A 19556-nucleotide genomic window follows, 5' to 3' on the forward strand; every position below is an offset into this window, starting at 1 on the left:
TGATTCCCTCAGGCCCCCACCCGGCCTGCTCGGCCTTCGTCCCCTCCTCTCTCTCTCTCTCTCTCTCTCTCTCTCTCTGCTCCAGGCCAACACAGACTGCTTGGATTTGAGGAGCGTGCCGATTCGGTCCGAAAATCGCCAGTCGCGCGCTCTCTCTGCCACCAGAGGACGCAGGTCCCGGTGCCAAGCTGGTTCCCTGCACCGCCGGCCCGGCTTTGGGTAAGGGGCTGGCGAGCGCAGGCCTCGCAGGGACGTTTGGGCTCCTTCCACGCCTCTCCCTGACTGATTTGGAGCCTTTCTCCTCGCTTCTCCCCTTGGCCACACAAAGCTCTCCTGCGTTGCAAGCGAGACACGTGACACAAGACGTGGGCCTCGGGATGCTGGAGAACAGGAGCAGAATCGCTCCCTCCCCGCCCGCGCCGACTCTCCTCGGGGGGCGGGGGACTGCAGAGGGCTTTCTTTTTCTCCCTTCACCCCAGGATACCCCTGCACCCCTGCGCCGAAGCCCCTAGCCCCAGATCTCGAGCCAAGCGTAAGGCTCTAGATGCCCGGGGACAGTGGCGTGCGCGCGCGGGAATGCGACAGGTGGTCGTGAGCCCACCGAAAGGGCAGGGAGGAGGATGAGGAGCGAGGGGGGCTGTCGAGAGCGAGCGCACAGTTTGTTTTGTAAAACGCCTTGGGTACACTTGCCGCGGTCCGCCGTGGCGAGGCACTTTAGCATCGCCCACCCCCGTGGCTCCTGGGGTCTCCGCAGTGGCCGTGGGCGGCGCAGTAAGGGGTCCCTCTGTTTTTGTGGACAATGATGCGACGCAATATGGGGGTCTCCTGACTGCACCATGGAGAACCAAGCCAAGCCCCCCCCCTCCCGCAGTGTAGCGGCCGCGGCGGCACGGAATGGGGGTCGCGGGACACGCTGGGGAGCCGAGCCCCACGGGGCGCAGGTCTCAGAGCACCACACATCCTACCGCTCTGGGGAAGATTTCGGCTGCGGGGTTTATGGCTGGTTTGGGGGTGGTCTCGGAGACCGCACAACCCCGTGCGCGCGGAACCCGCAAACACCGCACCAACAGCAGCCGAGGCGCGCGGCATCTGCCTCCGGCCCCGGCCGCAGGGCGGGTCCGTCATCCCGCAGCCCCCAGCGCCACGCCAGGACCGTCCCCAGGCAGTGGCTTTACTTTTCCGCTGCTAGCCCGCAGAAGCTGCGGCAAGCGCAGCCACCAAGCCCGGCGGCTGCTCGCTCGGCTGCGCCCCGCTGGCTGGGACTGAAACAGCCGCACCACCCGGTGGGCTCCAGTGTGCATGCGCACTGCTTTGGGTCTGGGGTCTGCGGAAGGATTTGCGCCTAGCGGCGATGTTGCCGCGCTGCGGTCGCTGGGAACCCGGCAAGGACGCACGGCGGTCCACGCGCGGATGACGGACCACGGCTCGCGACACACCTGCAGGGGTCGCGGCCAGCTGGCTGCCCGCACGGGTGCCCACCTCGAGCCGCAGCGGGCAGAGCGCCGCGGGCCAGATGCGACCGGCGGGGTCCAGCGCCCTGCCTCAGCACCAGGCACGGCGGCGCCCACACGCCAAGCCCTCGAATGCGCCAACCCCGCGGCGGGAAAGCGGACACAGCCGACCCCGGTACCGCGGGCGGCCGATCACCTCCGCTCGGCGGGTCCACACCCTCCCCAGAGCCAACGCCGAACTTTGGTTCAAACTTTGGCCACCTGCTCCTACGTGCAGGGGCTGCACCATCAGACCACCACGCACTCAAGGGGCCCCAACACCAGACTCACTGCCCTCTGACCCCGGCGCCGGGTCACCATTGGGTTGGGGTCACGCCAATCAAGGCTGCCTGGCAAATGAGCAGGGGCGTGGGACCGGAAACCGGATATGGGTGGGAGGTCCGATAGGGGGCGCCGCGTTGGAACGTCCAAAGAGGTCGTGCTCCGGGATGCCATCGGTAGGCGCGTGCATCGCGGCCGGGCCTGGCAGGCCCCAGCACCGCTCTCGCGGTGGGGTCACTCATGATGACTCCCCAGGTTGCGTAGGCGGAGAGAGGAGGCCAAGGGCTCCCAGGCGCCAACCCCTGGGCCAACCTGTGCAACAGAGGGGGCCGCCGCTGGCCGAGGCGAGGAGCGTGGCTTCCAGGCAGGGCCAGTCAACCCTCTCCTCGGGTGCAGAGGATCACCCAGGATGGAGAAAGAGCTAAGGCCCCGGGATGCTGAGTCCACACAGCTGGAAGGAAGGTCAGTGACGCTGGGGCCGCGCCCTGCCCCCGGGCCTGAGCTCACTCCCCCCGCCCAGCTCCGAAGGGTCCCACGATCTCGCTGTTGGACATTCTCGTGGGACCCCGCTGGTCCGTGTGCTTTCTAGTCTCATGGTTCTTGGCCGGGAGACCACGCATCGAGAGGATACGGTGTGGGCAGACACCAGTCCCCTCCTAAAAAGATGAAAAGGACCACCTCCCAGTGGGCGCGACCTTGAAAGTCTTGGTAGGGAAGATGGCGTTCCAATGGGCCGCCGTGGAGAACATGGCCGTGCATGGGGGTGGGGGCGGGGGAACAAAGCACCGCGCAGGTGCAAGGTGGGGCATGGCTGGGGAGCCGAACTGGCCACCTCAGCTGGCTCTGGGAGGCAGAGCAGGCAGAAGTGGACAGAGTCTCCTGGGAGATGCCATGGTGCTACAAGTGAGTAGCTACCTCTAGGAGAGGTACCAGCAGCTTGCAGGAGGTTCAGGGAGAGGGGTTGTATCCACAGGAGGCTGTGGCTGGCCATGACCTTCAAGGGAGAGCCACAGATGCAGAATGGAGTGAGGCTGGGGAGGGAGCGGCAGGGTACCCGAGGACCCGCCAGCAGTTCCGCGCCCCAGGGGCTTACGTCGGGACGGGGAGCCGAGGGGGCTGGCGTCACAGCACAGCTGGAGGAAGCAGGGCGGTTGGAATGGAGGTTTACAACTCATCTGCAAGGAAGGGTCTGGGGTTGAAAAGGCAGATAAAAGATCATCGATCCAAACTGGCTTTCATGCCCGTGCAGATGCAAGACTGCTGGATCGCTGGATTTTGGGTGAAACGCCCCGAGAGAGGAATCTACCTGGTGGTAGACTCCCACAGTTGGAGCGCTGGACAGCAAACAGGGAGACAGTCCAGGAGAGAGCAGGGAAGTTGGGAAGAGGAGAGGTGGGGGTGCCCCAGGGGAAGGGAGCCCCAGACCCGGTGCATGCAGCCAGGCTAGCCTGAGCTGGCGACATCTGGGGCCAGGTCACTGAGGCGTGTGTGTCTGCATCGTGGGATGCACGGTGGCACCCGTAGCATCTACCCACTAGATGCCAGCAGCATGCCCTCAGTTGAAACAACCAAAGACGGTCTCTAGCCTTTGCCAGCTGTGCTCTGGGGGTGGTCACCCCCACTTGAAAATTGCCACTAGAAGCCAAGAGTGGACCCTCGGGCTCGCTAGGAACTGCGTTAAAGGTAAATTGGCATCAGGAAGAATAAATCCCCGTATTTAAGCCTGATGTTTTCTTTCTGTTTTTTGTTTTTCTGTAGCAGCCGGCTACCAGAATGTGAAGACCCCAAGCCACTCAGGTGAGCAGGCCAAGAGTGGAAACCTCCTCCGTGCAGCAGCGGTGTGGCCAGATGTTGGAGGAGCCGACTCACTCCAGAGGTAGCCAGATGGCCTGGCCACAGGGACCTGAGGGACCTGCAGGGTAAGATCTGGGGCTGAGCAGCTCAGGGGTGGACGTAGGGGCTGCTTGGATGGGTTGCTGAGGGTTGGCCTTGACCTACAGAGGAGGGACACTGCTAGGAAACGCCATTACAACTGTGCGGCAGCAAAGGACCTCACCCCGGATTTCCAGTTCTGGGTGGGCTTCTATTGGAGGACACAGTCAACGTTTGACAGGAACGAGGGAGGGAAGTCAGTGAACTAACTGGTCCGTGTAGCTGGGGAGGAGGAAGTCAGGGGGCTAGTGTCTGAAAAGGCCGAATCAGGATGAAGGACCAAGACCCTGGCACACAGCCTGTCTTGCCAGGTCCGGCTGCAGGAGGCCATCTGGCCATCAGAGGAGAAGGGACGCTGTCAGCACGCAGCCAGTGGCTTCCTTAAAAAGAAGGGACTTCGTACACTTGCTGGACTTAGGAAGGGAAAGGGAATGGCTGCCCAGGTCTCGTGCACTGTGCAGCTCAGACCACGCGGCCTTCGTGTTCCAGGCAGTGAGCGGGGGCTTCTGTGAAGAAGTGATGCCCCGGGGGAAGGGGATTCTCCTGTTGACTCCCGCCTCTCCCACCCGCAGGGTGCTCCTTGGCAGCCCCCGTGCCCTGGGCCCCCCAGCTTACTCTCGGTACCGGCCGTGTGGACACCCCACAAGGCACACATCAGAGGCGGCACGGACTGTTTGTCCACTTGGATTTGGGGATTCTGATGGACAGCTAGAGCACAGGGCGTATCCGAGTGTGAAGCAGCTGCCTGGCAGCTTCCTAGGTTCGTCCCTGTAGCCCAGGCAGAGAGAGCAGGGTAGGCGGGGGTCTCGGAGGGAGCGGGCCGAGGCCAGCAAAGGCCACCCTTTTCTCTTCTCCTTTCCTGGTGGCGCTGTGAGCGTGAGTGTTGTGTTTCTGTGCATGTGTGTGGATGTATGTGAATGTGAGAGTGAATATGTGAGTATATGTGTGCGTGTGTTTCTGTGTGAATTGTGTGTGAGAGTGTGAACGTGTCAGTATGTGTGTGAATGTGTTTCTGTGTGAACTGTGAGTGAATGTGTGTGAATATGTGAGTGTATGTGCATGTGTGAGTGAATGCGTGTATGTGAGAGTATGTGTGTGCATGTGTTTCTGTGAACTGTGAGTGTGAATGTGTGAGTATGCGTCTGTTTCTGTGTGGATTGTGTGAGTGTAAATGTATGTGAGTTTATGTGTGTGTTTGTGAATGTATGTAAGTTTCTGTGTGAATTGTGTGTGTGACTGTGTGCTTTGTGTGTGAATGTGTGGGTGTATGTGTGCATGAGTGTATGGGTGTGGGTGTGTATGTGTGCATGTGAGTGTGCGTGTATGTGAGGGGAGGGCGCAGTCTGCACAGTTAGCCTCTCTGCAGCTTGTTCGTGTCATTAGTTGATTAGTTGTCAGTGAGTTTCTTTCAAATGAGGAAAGCGGGGGTCTTTTCGGCAGTGGTGAGGAGAGGCAGAGGCAGAAAGAACACAGAGGAGCTCAGACACCCCTGGGTCTCCGCCTCCCGGGGACAGCGTTTTCTGTGCTGACCGGGCAGCAAATAAGACCTTGCGGCTGTTGGGTGAATTCCTGCTCAGGGAGGCTGGCTGTGGCCGTCCTCCTCCTCCCGCACCTCTGCCAGGCTCGGCGGGTGGGGGCAGCAGCAGCCTACACCGTCTGCAGGGGGCTGCATAACCAGGCTGTTAGAGGCTAACGCCAGCCGAAGGACCGGGGCCTCCAAGGGATGCAGTGAGACACTGGCTTGGGGGCAGATGTGGGGCTGCTGTTCAAGATGCCAGGATCTATGCTTATGGAAATAACCTGCCTGCCTGGATTGACAAGCCCTCGCCATGAATTGAGACCCCCTCACTCCCCTCACTAGCCGTAGCTCTGCAGGTCTCTGCTCGGAACAGCCAGCACATCCCGTTTCAGCCGGGCAGGCTGCTGGCCGGGGGCGGGGGGCCCGTGTGTTCCCGACAGCAGCCTGAGTGTGCTGTGGGTTCCTTCTGCAGCCGAGCGTTTCCAGGGAAGTGGCCATTCCAGAACAGGTGCACAGCAGTGGGAAAGGGCCAGGGTGGGGGCTGGGGGGGAGGGGAGCAGGGAGTCCTGGAAGAGAAATTGGGCTTTAGGGGGAAGCTGTTAAGTGTCTGTCATCTGGTGGACCTTCCACCACTCGGGGGGCTTCTGGGCCACGCTGAATCCGAGGGGAGTGGTATATTCCACCTTACCCACAGCTGCACTTACCCAGAACACATTTTGCTAATGAAATCTAATTGAGACTGCAACATAAGCCAGGCCACTCAGGCCAGGTCTGGCCTGGGGGAGGCTGGCCGCCCATCGCTGCCCCTCATACTCCTAAGGTTTCAGAGTGGGGGTCTCAAAGACCAGCCTTTCCCTGAACAGACATCTAAGGCTTAGGATTTGGGTTCTAGAAGATTCCTAGGTTTTAAATCTTGAGGTTTGGTCGAAGCAGTTGAGGTACTTGTATGAAAACCGCACGGTACCTGTTCATCGCAGTTTCTGGGCCAGGTCCACTAGGAGACCCTGAAGGCGGAGGGGAGACCCTCAGTGGTGGCCTTCCAGTGCCTGCCAGGCTGGAACCCAGAATTCACTGCTCCCGTATCTGGGCATTCTCTTGCCTGCCCACAGCTTCCTGGCTTTTGCCATGTAATTCCCCAGAACCTTCTTTTTGTCTTCCTGAACCTGTCCCTACCCTCTGCCCACCCTGGCCTTTCTGATAGCCATGTCTGTGCCCGTCTGCACCACGCTCCCCCTAAAGGAAGCCCACAGGCTGTGTCTGAGCTTGAGGCTGGGAAAGCAGCCTCCCAGGTCCACCGGGGGACAGTTTGCAGGCAGAAGCTGCTGCGGCACCAGCCTCTCTCGGGTGTCCTGCCTGTGCTGGCCGAGCGACGGTGACACTTGGCCTTGGAGAATGAAGCCCCCGGGCTGTTTCCTCCAGCCTGTCTGCCTGGGGAATTGAAGTAGCTACTGGGGGGCTTTTGAAAAACCAAACCTGAGAGCTTTGGGGTGGAAAAAACAAAAGAACAAACACCACAAAAATTCACTGTATAAGGCAAAATTTGGATACCAACTTAATTTGACGGATGCAGTATGTTTTTGTTTTTTAAATGTTGTTTATCCCGTGCATTTGCACTGAAGGTAAAACTGCTCTGGGTATGTGTTTAAAAAAAAAGAACAAATGGGCTTTCCCAGGTGCTGCAGATACCTGTGGCCCAGCCGTGGCAGGGGCCAGGGAACAACCAGGGAGATAAAAATGTCTGAAAAAGCTCCCTGGCGGAGTGACAGTGGGGGCAGGGGGTGGGAGAACAGTTTCTGTAATAGCCGCTCCCTCGGCTCCCACCCCTGTCCCACAGCAGCCTCAACCACGCCCCCCGCTGGGGCTGGGGCCCTGAGATGCCGGCAGGGGTGCGTTCCCTACCAGCCTCACACCACCCAGAACACACTCCTCGCGGCGCTGCCTTCTGTCTGGTCAGTTTCTGAGATCTGGGCTCCATGAGTGTTTAGATCATGGATGGAGTCCACTCCAGGCTCCCTAAGTGAATGGCCTGTGTCCACTGGCACCAACAGCGGTCCCAGGCACATCTACTTCAGCTAGTTCCCTGTAGGGGAGACCCGGGCAGAGGCGGCGAGGCCGGCCCAGGGCTAGCTGCAGCCGGGCTGGCACACTGACCGCTGTCTCAGACGCCCCAGTGCCCCGCGTGTGGGGCATCCAGATCTAGGAAATGGGCATTCGTGTCAAGACCCCGCAGGACGAGAAACTCCCTCCCTCTTCTGGAACGAGGGGATTAAAGATGTAACTGGAGAATCTCGTCCCCTGTCCTGGGCCGCGTGGAGACACGTGGGCTGGCGCGTGACGTCACTGGCCTCTGGCGCGTCATCTGCTTTTATGATTGGTTTTGTTACGGGTCACCTTCCTGTTCAGACGCGCTTTGCCCACACCGTGGTTTCTGCTCGGTTTCCTCTCCATGGCTGCCCCTCTGCTTAGAGAGCAGTGGTACAGATAAATTCAGTAAAATTCAGCAGGTCATTAAAAACAAAGAGCAGCCCACTCCTAGCGCACTGAAGTTCCGGCTTTCTTGCTCCGTAAACCTCACAGCTGCTGACAGTGAAGGCTGACGGGATAGAGCGGGAGAGCAGGCTGGAGGCCCTTACAGAACCCTCTCAGAGACACAGGTTAAGTGGTTTGCAGAGCTGTAGGAGCCAGCTGCTGTCCGCTTGTTGACATCACACAACATCTGAACACTGCCATGTAATTTTCCAGCTCAGACTCGGTTACAAGTGCACCTCTGGCATGATGAACGCAGTCAGGGAGAATTCTACGTGCGCGGGCACCCCTGCCTGTCGCCCGCTGTGTCCTCCTCGCCCTCTCTATTGGAAATTTTATACCTTTGGTCTGTTACCTCTGTGGCCAGCTCTAAGATCTGCATTTTTGGAGCCCCACACTCCCTATGGGACTCCACCTCCGGGAAGGGGGCGAGCGAGCCCATTCAGATGCTAACTGCAGCCTAGCAGGGCGAGACAAAGAAGCCTGGGAGACCCGTCGGGTGACTCGGGAATGTTTGGAGACCTTGGTAGAAAAGTCTGCTAAAGGAAGGTGGCCGGAATAGGAGGGTCTGGGGCAGAAAGAGGGTCCCAGGCGTCTGCACAGCGAGCCCCTCTCCCGGGTGGGGGTGGGTCCTTTCTTGGGGGTGGTCAGTATTCCCATCGGTGGCTCTGTGTGGTCTCTAATGGCTTCTCACCCTGAGTCAGGGTGGGGGAAGGGAGCCGGGTGGGGGAGGGAGTTGCTGCCGCTGGGTAGCAGGTTTTCTCAATTGGGCTGTAAAGTGAGTATCCTCCCCTCTGACTCAGGTAATTTATGGAAGTCAGGTTTGAAAAACTTGGTTTATTCCCAGGTTGGGGCACCCCCTCCCCCCAGCTTACGGGCCTGGGGTGGGGAGCCTAAGCACCGAGCACTGTTAAACTTGCAGGACAAAGCTCACCTGGCCATGAAAACCAGGCCCGGGGAGACCGCTCCCCCACTGCAAAGCACTCCAGAAACGGGCAGGCCTCTCGCCCTGCTCCCTGGAAACCTGCTACCAGACATTCCCCAAGGCGAGACAGAAAACGGCACAGAAAGGAACGCGCCAGTGCCGACCTGAACAGAGCCCAGCTCGCGGGGCTCCGTTTCACTCGGGCAGGTTCCCTCTTTTAGCCCCAAACAGCTCCACCATCCCCTGGGCCTCCAGCCCTCTGACCCCATCAGCAGGCTGCCTACCCCAGGTTTACTGGGGAAGACCAGACGCGGCCGGCCCCGAGGCTCGGCCCCGCAGCCCACCCCAGGGAGGTCTGGGGTGCCGCGACCCCCGAAACACGGCGTAGTGCTGGCCTTCCGGCACGGCGCTTGTACCGGGAGCCTAAGGACTCCACCTTGCATTTCCAGCCACCAGGACACTTCAGTTTCCCCCTCCAAATCACTTTTATCAGAATAGCGTCAGCCGGCGCACAGCGAGACACACGCGCTCCAACAGTAACCCCAACTTCCAAATCGGCGAGATTCGTGTAAACACATTTCACTTACTAGTCTTTCCCCCCAGGACCGGCGAGAGACGCACCCTTCCCGCGCCCAAAGTGCGCCGCCGAATTGCAGCCGATTTTGTGCTGGGTCACGGAGCGGCTTCTCCTCCAGGTTACGATTCCAAACTTAGCTCCACCCGAGCTGAAAATGGCCGGAACGCGCGCGCCTCCCCTCTCCCCTCTCCCCTCCAGCCCCGGCCCCCTCTCGGCCGCCCTAGGACTGGCGCCAGATCCAACACCTTCCCCCAGCTCAGCGGGTGCTACGCTCCTTGGGGACGAATCGTGCCGCGTCCTGATGACGCGACCCCCACTCCAGCCAGTCAAGCCGGTACCTTGTTCTGCGTTCTCTGCGACCTCGCTGTCCTCCTAGCCCTCTCTCCCGGCTCCAGGCTTTGCGCAAACAGCCCTGGCTGGACCTCCCCACTGGAGCTGCATCCGGCCCCGCCGCCTTACCGGCTGCGCCAAAAGGTTGGCGATACCCCGAAGTGATCAAACCCTCGCAGTCAACCCAGGTAGCCCGGAGGGGCACCTCCGAAGGTCCCTGTCCCTCCTCCGCCTGTCCTCCAAGCACCAGTGGCTCCCGGGGAGCCGCCGGCTCTGGGGCGCACGAGCAGGTGCGCGCGCTTTTACGGCCGTCTCCAGCCCTGTGAGCGCCCAGAGGTGGACTGTGGTGGGTAACACTGCCGCGCCTCAGCCAGGGGCGCTGGCGCCTAAGTCCCGCAGCTCCAAATTGGCGCCGCCGGGACCTAGGCTCCAGGCTCCGAGCCGCTCAGGCACGGCGCGCGCCTGCGACTTCCCTGCCGAGCCGGCAGGCTCCGGAGTTCTCGCCCAATCGCGTTCCGGTTACTTTTCGCACATTGCAACAGTGTCGCTACAGCGCGGCTGCTCGCGAATCGGGAAAGTTGGCGCGCGCGCATCTCCGAACCACAGTTCGGGCAGCCGCCAAAGCCAACTCGTTTGAGACTCACATTTCTAGGAGTGAAAAAGCGTAAAACAGTGACTTACCGTGCCGTTTGGGCGTGCAGGTCTAAACCTGGGACGCGCTCGGCGTCGGTCGCACGTCGGAGGGGCGCCCGCTCAGAGACCACAGGTTGTCTCCAGCCAGGCGCAAGGAGCGCCTCGCCGTCCGACAAGCCCTCGGCCTCCGGGGCGCCCCCGGTGCGCTGGGGAGGTCTGGGGAGCCCTTGCCACCCCGCCCAGACTCCGCTCGGGGGAGTGGAGCCCGCTCTTGCCACCTTGCTCCCGCCCCCTCCCGAGCTCCCACGGCGCATGCAGGCTCCCGGGTTAGCGGTGGGCAGCTAACCTGAATCCATGAAAAGAAGGAGAATCTGGACGGCGTCCTCCATTAGTGACGCCGGATGGGGATGGACCCCTTTCTGGAAGGGGACTCCGGGGACTGGTCGCGGCGGGTGGGCTTCTTGGGTCGGCAGCGGCGCTGCTGCTTCTTCTCTTTGGGCTCCTGTGGTTCTGCGGGGTCGCTCCGACTCTCGGCCGCGCGCCCGGGCTCCTCCCCCTCCCTGGGGTTGGGGGGCTGCTGAGCGCTGGGGCTCCGCAGCTTCAGAGCCTGCAGGCGCTGGGTGAGAGACTGGTTGAAGGCGGAGCCCTTGGGCACCGCGGGGCCGCGCTCGTCTTCCGGCTCGGTCTCGGGCTCGGTGGCGGGGGCGGTCTCGGGCTCGGTCTCGAAGTCGGTCTCGGACTCGATTTCCGACTCGGACTCGGTCTCGCTCTCGCTCTCGTAGTCGAACTCTTCTCCCTCGAACTCCAGGCACTCGGGGAGGGACAGGTCGACGTGTGCCTCCTCGTGCTCGTGGTCGGATTCGGACTCGGGGGACTCAGGGAATACCTGGGCAGCGGTGCGGTGATGGGCGTTCAGGAAGCTGCGGCGCTGGGCGGCCGCGCGCTGCTGGGCGCGGGCGCTGGAGGTGGCGAGGGCGCGGAGGAGCGCGATGGAGCAGGACAGCCAGAGGAGTGCCGTGGCCGCCCGGCGGCCTATGGGCGGGCACAGGTCGTTGTAGTTATGGCGAGCTCGGCGCCACTGCTGAGCCCGGGACCTCCGATCCATTCTCTTAGGCGCACACCGGGAAGCCGACCCGCTCTCTGGCTCTGCAGAAAGCGGCGCCGAGGCGCGAGGGCTGCTGAAGCGGAAAAAAGGTACACCTTGGGAGGTGAGGACCCGAGCCCGGGGTCCCGGTCCCCCCTCGGCTCGGGGAGAATCAGGGAATACCTACCGTCCTGAGCGCTTGGGAACTTTCGAGAGCTCCGCGCCTCCGCTTGCCTGTGGGAGCAGAAAGCAGGAGTGAGAAAGGGGAGCGAAGGGCCGTCTGCCCGGGCTCCTCTCGCTGTCTCAGACTCTGCAGTCTGAGGCTAGAGAGAGGCGCCTCCGCCAGTCCTCTCGCCGGGAGAGGGAAGAGCAGACTGAGGCGAGACGCGGCTGGGCGCTGAGGTCCTAAAGAAGTTGCGCGCCGGACTTGCGCCGGGCATGTGCAGTAGCGAGGTGGGGGCCGCCTCCCTGGGAGCTGCGCGGTGGCGCAGACCCTAGCGGGCCGGCAGGTGGCAGGAGGGAACCTTGTTTGGAAGGGTTTGGGCGAAGCGACGGGCGAGGGGCCCAGCGGGTGCCGAGAGGCGAGCCGGCGCGCCACAAGTCAGGGTACGTGGGCAGCCGCGCGCGTGTTCCCCGCGGCTCGGTACCCTCCCCGGCTTCTCCGGGTTGTCCGTGAAATGAGCCCCGTCTCGGAGCGGCAGAAAACCAGACCGCAAAATTGTCCAGGATTCGGGGGAGTGGGGGTCTACCCAGCAGGGTTAATGAGCCGGCCCCCCAAGCGGTTTCCAAGGGCGGAATGGTTTGGGCATGGCAACCTCGGGCAGTCATTAATCAGATCCATTGCACTGACTAATTAGAGATGCTTCCAAAAAAAAAATGCCCGGTGCAGCCTCAGCTGGCTGGTTCCCTCACCCACGGCTGGGCATCTCGCCTGAGAAGGGTCCTGGCGATCTTCTGGTGGTCGGTCCTGAGCTCCATGTGCCAGGCACACACCTGAGGCCAGCGGACAAGGAGAGATTTTCTCAGCTGTTAGCCCACACAACCACATCTGTGCCCCTGGGGGCTCTGATCTGCTATCCTAGGACCCTCACTGGGTACCCCCGAAAGCTGTGTCTTAGGTAGGAGTCCAGTCAAGGTAGTTCATTCAGCTGATGCCCAGTAACGCCTGGCACAGGCCAAGCTCTGTTCTAGGTGCTGAAGCTAGAGTAGTGAACTGAAGAAGATACTTAGGATGGATGTGTGGTTCTTGGAAGCACGGAGTCCTCCCGAGTGCCCCCTTGCCGGCCAGCGTGAGTTCTGCATGAGAGGGTGGTTGGCTCAACCAGAGCGCTCAGGCTAGGGGGCAGCCGGGTACCAGTAGATCCGCCGTGCGACCCTGAAGTCCTGCGAGGTGGAGTCAGCCTTCCCCGGGGGCTGGCGGGGAGCCAGGGAGGCTGGGGAGGAAGACCTGAGTGCGTCTCCTCCGGCTTGCCCTCGCTCTGGGTGAGGCGTGAGCCTCTGGCCACCGTGCCAAGTCCCTAGGTGGGAGGCTCAGGACAGTGCCTTCTTCCTGGGCGCGTGGAGCACCCCACGCTCGCTTCACTCCGTGCACGGCTCAGACGGGGCTCGCCCTTCGGAAGTGCTTTGCAGACTTTCCCACCTGGAGCTCTTTCCTGGTGGCCAGCTAGCCGTCCTGTGCCCGGTGGAGCCTGTCCTCACACCTCAGTCAGGCCCTCACTGGCGCCCACGTGGAGGGCTCAGCCCTCAGCCGCCTGCCGCCCTGCTTCTGGCTTTGCTTGGCTGCAGCTGCCTCGCGTCTGTGTTCTGCGGGGTCGCCTGCAGTGTGGAAACACTGATTGGTCTAATGGAGTGGGATTGATCTGACATCCCCGTGAAGGAGCGAGCGCTGTGTTCCAGAGGCCTGGTGGACACTTCCCAGGGCAGCGGACAAGCACCTGCGTGGTTCTGACCGCTGTGCGGGACCCTGGACAGGGCGTGGGAGATGTGTATGTCAAATCCCAGCCCTGACTAGCAGTGTTGTAAGGGCGTCTGCTAGCTTGACTGCCCATGTTCTTCCTTTCAGGCACCCAGTTCCACCGACAGAGCGTGGAGCTGATTTCAGGACACGGCGGGGGGATCTGGGAGGTGGGCGCTGGTGCCCGCTGCCAGCAGCGGGGGGGATTCTGAGCCTTCCGTGTGCCTGGGGAAGTGCCTGCGTTTCAGGTGCAGTGCTTTCTGCCTGGGACGGAGATGGCAGCCCAGAGCCACTCCAGTGTAGCTCACAGAGATTGCCTGCGTTATTAAAAATGTACATTACATAATGCATATTTTTGGACTAGAATCTGCATTAGCAATGCTCTTTCTTTGCAAGATGCATTTTAATTTTAATCAGCAAATGAACATTTAGCCAAGCACTGCGTTCTCAAGCCCCACTGATGTAGAGTTACAAAGACGTCTTGGTGTGCATGCGACGCGGGCTCCAGGAGGGGCGGGGGCACCGCACTGCGATGCTGTTCCATCTCACACTCAGTGCCGAGGTCGAGCCAGTGGATCTGTGCAGGAAATGCTCTTTCAGATGCATGACGTGCATGACTTTGAACAGTGCTTGCTGCAGAGTGAATTTCAAAAAGGAGCAAGCGCGTGATGAACGACCTCAGTTGTTACCAGGGGCTCGCTCTGCCCGCTGTCACAAAGTGTGCGCACGTGTCACCTTCGGGGCCGTGTCGGAGGAGGGCTGCTAGACCAGCCGGACGGCGAAGAGCGGCTTCCCGTCCACTACAGTGTCGCACAGTAAACTGGACGAGTTGTGAAGAATACTGTCTTCAACCGTGTGGGCTGACTTCATGCGGCCCAGAGAGCAGCGTCAGAGCCTATGGCGGTAGCGACCACAGGCAGATCTCAGCTCACCCCAGGGCAGAAGAGCGTCACGGTTAGAGCTGTGAAATGGATAGGCCGTCGGGAGACTGTTGGCTCCTCGTCAGAAGCAGTGTTAAATCACAGGACAGATGACCACACGTTGGAGATGTTTTCCATGGTACTCAGGAGCTGCTTCGAGCTGGGACTTGATGCCTGCCAAAGTTCTTTTCAGCCCCATTCTGATTCCATGAAAGGCATCCAGAGACTGTGGGAAGGGGCTGGGGGGCCGAGCTGCCGCACACGATCTCTGGACCCTGCTTCTATTCTGGAAGCACTTGAACGTGCGAGGGGCTTGGTGACAGAAAGGAATGTTTAGTGGCTGTGTCAGGACATGGACCAACACGGACCAACAGGTGCGCGGGCTGTCTGTAGAGCTTTCATAACCGGGGCAGGGGCTGGAGGCCCCGGGCTCCACAACTTGTGGGAGCAAAAAAATTAGATTCCTCGAGTAATTACAGCGGCCCTCTCCCCCTCCCCTCCAGAGCCACCTCGGAAGTTGGCCACTGAGCAGTCACAGACCGCGTCCCTGCCGTGACCAAGACTTCCCGCACCGGGCAGAGCCGGAGCTGACGGAGGCTGAGCGGTGCCCGCCCTCCAGCAGCACGCGCCTCGGTAGCCATTTCCCCACCAGACAGACAGACAGAGGAGGGAGGCCGCATCACAGGGTCCGAGGGGCAGTGCATCTGAGAGAGATGTGCGTCTGATCTGGCCTGACACTGGGGTTTTTCACTGGGTTTTTCAAAGCCCACGAGAGGATCGCTTTTGGTGTACCCACCCCTGTGCGCCTTCTTTGTGTGAAGCCACGTGCTGGTGGCTTGGGGGAGATGGAAGGTGGACATGGGCCACGGTCACGGTCCCGGGACACCAGCGGTGTTCCAAGATGAGACTCAGGATGAAGGTGGGTGCTGCTGCCCGTCGCTCTTGAATCTGCTGTCTGGGTGATCACTGGGAAAGACTGTTTCTGGGAGACGGAGAGCTTTTCAAAGTTTCCTTTGAACAGAAATGAATTCAGGGAGCTCGAAGTGTCCCCCGCCGCTCACTGTGACAATCAGCCAGAAAGGCCCACCCCACTGAGAGCGCGGCGCTGCCCCTGCCGCCTGCCGCCCAGCAGGACCGGGTGCGGGGCGGGCACGTTCGGCCCCTTTCCCGGGTGCTATTTTGCTGGTATTCAGGCCGCCTCTCCCCCGCCGCAGCGGTGAAAACCGGAGCCTTGATTCTGTGGTTCGGGGGAATGCTCTCTGGAGCTAAAAGCGCACAATAGGAGGGAAGTAATCATCTCCTTTGACCTGGCTGGGTTGCGTCCAGGCCATCACTGAGACACAGGCCCTTATTTGTGCCATTCTTTTCGAAAGGGAGACAGGATCAGAAGTGAGCCGTGCTCCCGTGCGCAGAGAGTGTCGGGAGTGGTCCAGGGGTGCCTGTCCTCGCTTCGCTGCGCTCTGGAGGGGCTCCTCAGGCCTGGTGCCCCTCCCTCCCCCACCCTGGCCTCTCTCCGCCATGGAAGGAGTGACTTCTGGACTCCTGAGCCAACAGGAACGGTGTGGAAGCTTCCTCACACAGATGTAGCCATGAATGGGTCCACCTGGGACGTGGTGTCTCCGAGCCTAGCTCCCCTGGGGTTCCTGGGGTGGTCCCCTCCCCAGCCTTGCTTTGCCCTGTACAAGTGGGGCCTGGGTTCTGCCTGCCCACCCTTGACTCGCAGCTGCCTTGGTTCTTTGCCACGGTCGTCTGAGACGTCGATGCCCAAAGATGTCTCCAGGACAGGTGATGCTGGGCTCAGGTGTCCCCCGACCCTGCACACGAGCTCACACGAGCTTCGGCCTGTAGCCGGCGGGCCGTAGGTGGAACCCTGCTGACTGCTGGGAGCAGCCTCGGCTCGGGCCCTGTCCTCGATTCACCTCTCCCAGACATCCCACCTCCTCCCAGCCACCAGCACGGCCGAACCGAGAGCAAGTCCAGGTTGTTTTCCTGTGCTCTGCTGAGGATCCGACTCAGCCCCTGGGCCTGGGGGAGGGCGCGAGCCCAGAGGGGCCAAAGCCTCAGTGGTGTCGTGGTCCAGGCGCACGCTCGCAGCAAAGCTTCCAGCTCAGGCTCTTCAAACTGTGATTAGACCAATTGTAGATGTCTAGTCACTGCAGCTCCGTAGATGGGGACCATTTCTATATGTGCAGAGTGAAGTGGAGAATTGAGGCAATTATCTTCAGGCAAATGAGTCTGTAATCAGTCCATCCTGATAACGGGGGAGCCGCCTCCGCCGCAGCGCTGCCCCTACGGAACATTCCAGGGTGTTTGTTATTTTCACTTGGCTTTGTTTTCCCCAGAAGGCAGTCCGGGGACTGCGTGGTCCTGGCCGGTGCAGGCATCAGGGCGTGTGGCTCAGCACTGTAGCCAACCCCGGGCCTGGCCTGGCGTCGTGGTGCAGGGGGTTTGGCCCCATTTGAGCACCGTTTCCAGTCCTGGCTGCTCTGCTTCCACCCCGTCCAGCTCCCTGCTAATGGCCTGGAAGGCAGCAGAAGACGGCCCAGGAGCTTAGGCAAACCCTGCCACCCGGGTGGAGCTCCCGGCTCCTGACTTCGGCCTGGACCAGACCCAGCTGGTGTGACCATTTGGGGAGTGAACCAGTGGATGGAAGAGTTCTCTACCCGCCCATATTTCAAAAAAATACATGTCTTTTTTTTTTTTTTTTTTTGAGATTTATTTTATTTGAAAGGCAGAGTTACAGAGAGAGGTTTCCTATCTGCTGGTTCACTCTCCAGATGGCCACAATGGCCAGAGCTGTGCCAATCTGAAGCCAGGAGCCAGGAGCTTCTTCTGGGTCTCCCATGTGGGTGCAGGGACCCAAGGCCTTGGGCATCTTCCACTGTTTTCCCAGGCCATAGCAGAGAGCTGCATCAGAAGTGGAGTGGCCGGGACTTGAACTGGCACCCATATAGGATGCCAGCACTGCAGATGGTGGCTTTACCTGCTATGCCACAGCTGTGGCCCCAAAATAAACAAATGTTTAACAACAGCAAAGAACGCTGTCAACCAGTCAGGAGTATGAGGGTTGATCTGGACCGGTTTGTAGTGAGGTCGGGATGCATCCCACTGGCCTGCCCTCTGCTTCCCTCTGGTGAACACTTGGTGTCCCCTCCAACCTTGTCTTTTTGGCCTCTTTTCTTAGGCATAAGAACCCTAGTGTGAAGGGGCCTGCACTGTGACGCAGTGGGTTAACGCCCTGGCCTGCAGCGCTGGCATCCCTTATGGGCGCAGGTTCGAGACCCGGCTGCTCCACTTCCGATCCAGCTCCCTGCTGTGGCCTGGGAAAGCAGTGGAAGATGGCCCAAGTCCTTGGACCCTTGCACCCACGTGGGAGACCGGGAAGAAGCTCCTGGCTCCTGGCTTCAGATTGGCCCAGCTCCAGCTGTTGCGGCCATCTGGGGAGTGAACCAGCGGATGGAAGACCTCTCTCTCTCTCTCTGTCTCTCTCTCTCTGCCTCTCCTTCTCTTTCTGTGTAACTCTTGACTTTCAAATAAATAAATAAATCTTAAAAAAAAGAACCCTAGTGTGGGCCAGGTGACCCCGAGTTTCCTCTGATGCTAATGATTCCTAGCAGGGCCCGTGATGGACAGACAGGCCACGTGAGGAGACACCACGGAATTCAGGGAAACTGCAAGAAAGGCCTCAGAACCAGGGCCTTCCTCCCCCTCCTCCCCCTCCTCCTCCTCTGCTGTTCCGGTAAAAATCACCAGAAGCTGGGCGCTGTCCCCGTTGTCGTCAGTCCCTTCATCAGGCAGCTGTCTGCCCCTCCTCAGCTCCTCACCCAGGACGAGGAAGGAAGGGCAGGAGGAGGCGTTGCCTTCCTCCCCACGCAGGCGTGGGGGTGAGATCTCCCCTCAGCCAGCACCCTTGGGCGGTACCCTGTGCAGGGCGCCCAGGCGCCCGCAGGAAGTCCAGATGGTGCCCCCTGGCACAGGTGGCGCAGGACCCCTGGTGCAGGAGCGGCACCCTCACGCTTCCCTCTACCTCCCAGCAGGACGGGAGAATGCAGTTAACTCCACACTGGGCTCTGGGCCCTCCGTACTCCAGGAGTGAGGTGGGGTGGGGAGCTCGAGGTGAGCCCTGGAAAATACGCAGAAATCCGAGAGGCTGTCGTCTGTCCCACCCGGAAGCCTTCGTCTTCCTCTAAATGTTTTTGACAGTGCTCGGTCCGTTAGAGACGCAGAGCAAAGCACCACCCCTCCTGCCCTAGGACCGTCTCACCGGCAGTGGACAGGGGGCTCGGATGGGCCCCTCTCCATCCTCAGAGCCAGGCACCCTCGAAATCCTGAGCTCGCCTGTCTGCTGTTTGTGGGGTGACGGCTCCCCCAGGGCCTCGCCGCAGCGGGTGCGCAGCCTTCTTGTGACGACCGCTGTTTCCGACTGTTTCGGCTCTGCTGGGTCAGTGCCTCCCTCGTGTGCATTGTCTCAGAATTCTCTGGTAGTTTTGCCCATTTGTTTTTCTGTGTGAATTTAAGAACCATTTTTATCAAGTTTCAGACATGACCTTGGTGGTACTTTGACTGGAATTGCATTCAATCTGAAAATTAAGTTGAGAAATATTGTTGTCTTGTCTTTTCTGCATTTAGTCTTCAGCCAAAAGTGTGACACCTCTCTCATTTTTTCATGTTCCTGTTTTTTCCCATTAAGAGTTTAGTGTTTTCCTTATATAATTTTAGTATATACCGTATGTGGAGTTTGATATGGAATGCGCTGTGGTGGAGCGGGTTAAAGCCCCAACCTTCAGCACCGGCATCCCATGTGGGCGTCCGTTCGAGTCCTGGCTGCTCCTCTCCCGATCCAGCTCTCTGCTGTGGCCTGGGAAAGCAGCAGAAGATGGCCCAAGTCCTTGGGCCCCTGCACCCGCGTGGGAGACCTGGAAGAAGCTCCTGGCTTCGGATCGGCTCAGCTCTGGCCGTTGCAGTCATTTGAGGAGTGAACCAGCAGAATGGAAGATTCTCCCTCCCTCTCTGCCTCTTTCTCTCTCTTAACTCTTTCAAATAAATAATTCTTTTAAAAAAAGACACTGTTTCTAATTTAAAAAAAAAAAAAAAAACCTTATTGTTTGTTTGCCAGGTGGGAGGGGTGTCTCCCACCTGTTAGCTCACCCCAGAGTACCTGCAGCAGCCAGGCAGTGCCAGGAGCCTGGAACTCCGTGCAGGGTTGCCGTGTCGGTGTCAGGAGCCCAGGTGCTCGAGCCGTTACCTGCTGCTTCCCAGGTGCACGTTAGTAGGGAGCTGCGTCGGGAGCAGAGCAGGAACTTGAACCCCCACTTCTGGGCACCCCGGAAGGCATCCCACTGCCTGCCTGCCGGCTGTCCCCGCCCTCACCCACATTTCTTCTG

The 19556-nt window shown here is 60.2% G+C and overlaps 2 protein-coding genes and 1 long non-coding RNA gene across 4 annotated transcripts in view; 1 reads left to right on the top strand and 2 right to left on the bottom strand.

Moving 5' to 3' along the window:
* The window catches only part of GNAS (GNAS complex locus), a 59736-nt gene extending 49043 nt beyond the window's left edge, over window positions 1-10693 (bottom strand). The window contains exon 1 of the mRNA XM_051835061.3: window positions 10561-10693. Coding sequence (XP_051691021.1) covers window positions 10561-10603 — 43 coding nt within the window. The 5' untranslated portion in view covers window positions 10604-10693. The remainder of the gene's footprint in view (window positions 1-10560) is intronic.
* LOC100346323 (neuroendocrine secretory protein 55) overlaps window positions 1-11319 on the bottom strand; it is a 54284-nt gene extending 42965 nt beyond the window's left edge. The window contains exon 1 of the mRNA XM_089307855.1: window positions 10561-11319. Within this exon, the coding sequence (XP_089163981.1) occupies window positions 10603-11319 (717 nt within the window). The 3' untranslated portion in view covers window positions 10561-10602. The remainder of the gene's footprint in view (window positions 1-10560) is intronic.
* Window positions 1881-19204, top strand: LOC108175622 (uncharacterized). 2 transcript variants are annotated; one of them, XR_016216478.1, is made up of 3 exons: window positions 1881-2234; window positions 3531-3691; window positions 19017-19204. It is a non-coding gene; the product is annotated as an uncharacterized LOC108175622 (long non-coding RNA). The 2 variants fall into 2 exon arrangements; XR_001792311.4 differs by lacking the exon at window positions 19017-19204 and adding an exon at window positions 17357-17730.
* The last annotated feature ends 352 nt before the right edge of the window (window positions 19205-19556 follow it).

The sequence above is a fragment of the Oryctolagus cuniculus genome, chromosome 11 (assembly GCF_051225735.1).
Source record: "Oryctolagus cuniculus isolate XC-2025 breed Fujian yellow rabbit chromosome 11, ASM5122573v1, whole genome shotgun sequence".
Classification (NCBI taxonomy): Eukaryota; Metazoa; Chordata; class Mammalia; order Lagomorpha; family Leporidae; genus Oryctolagus; species Oryctolagus cuniculus.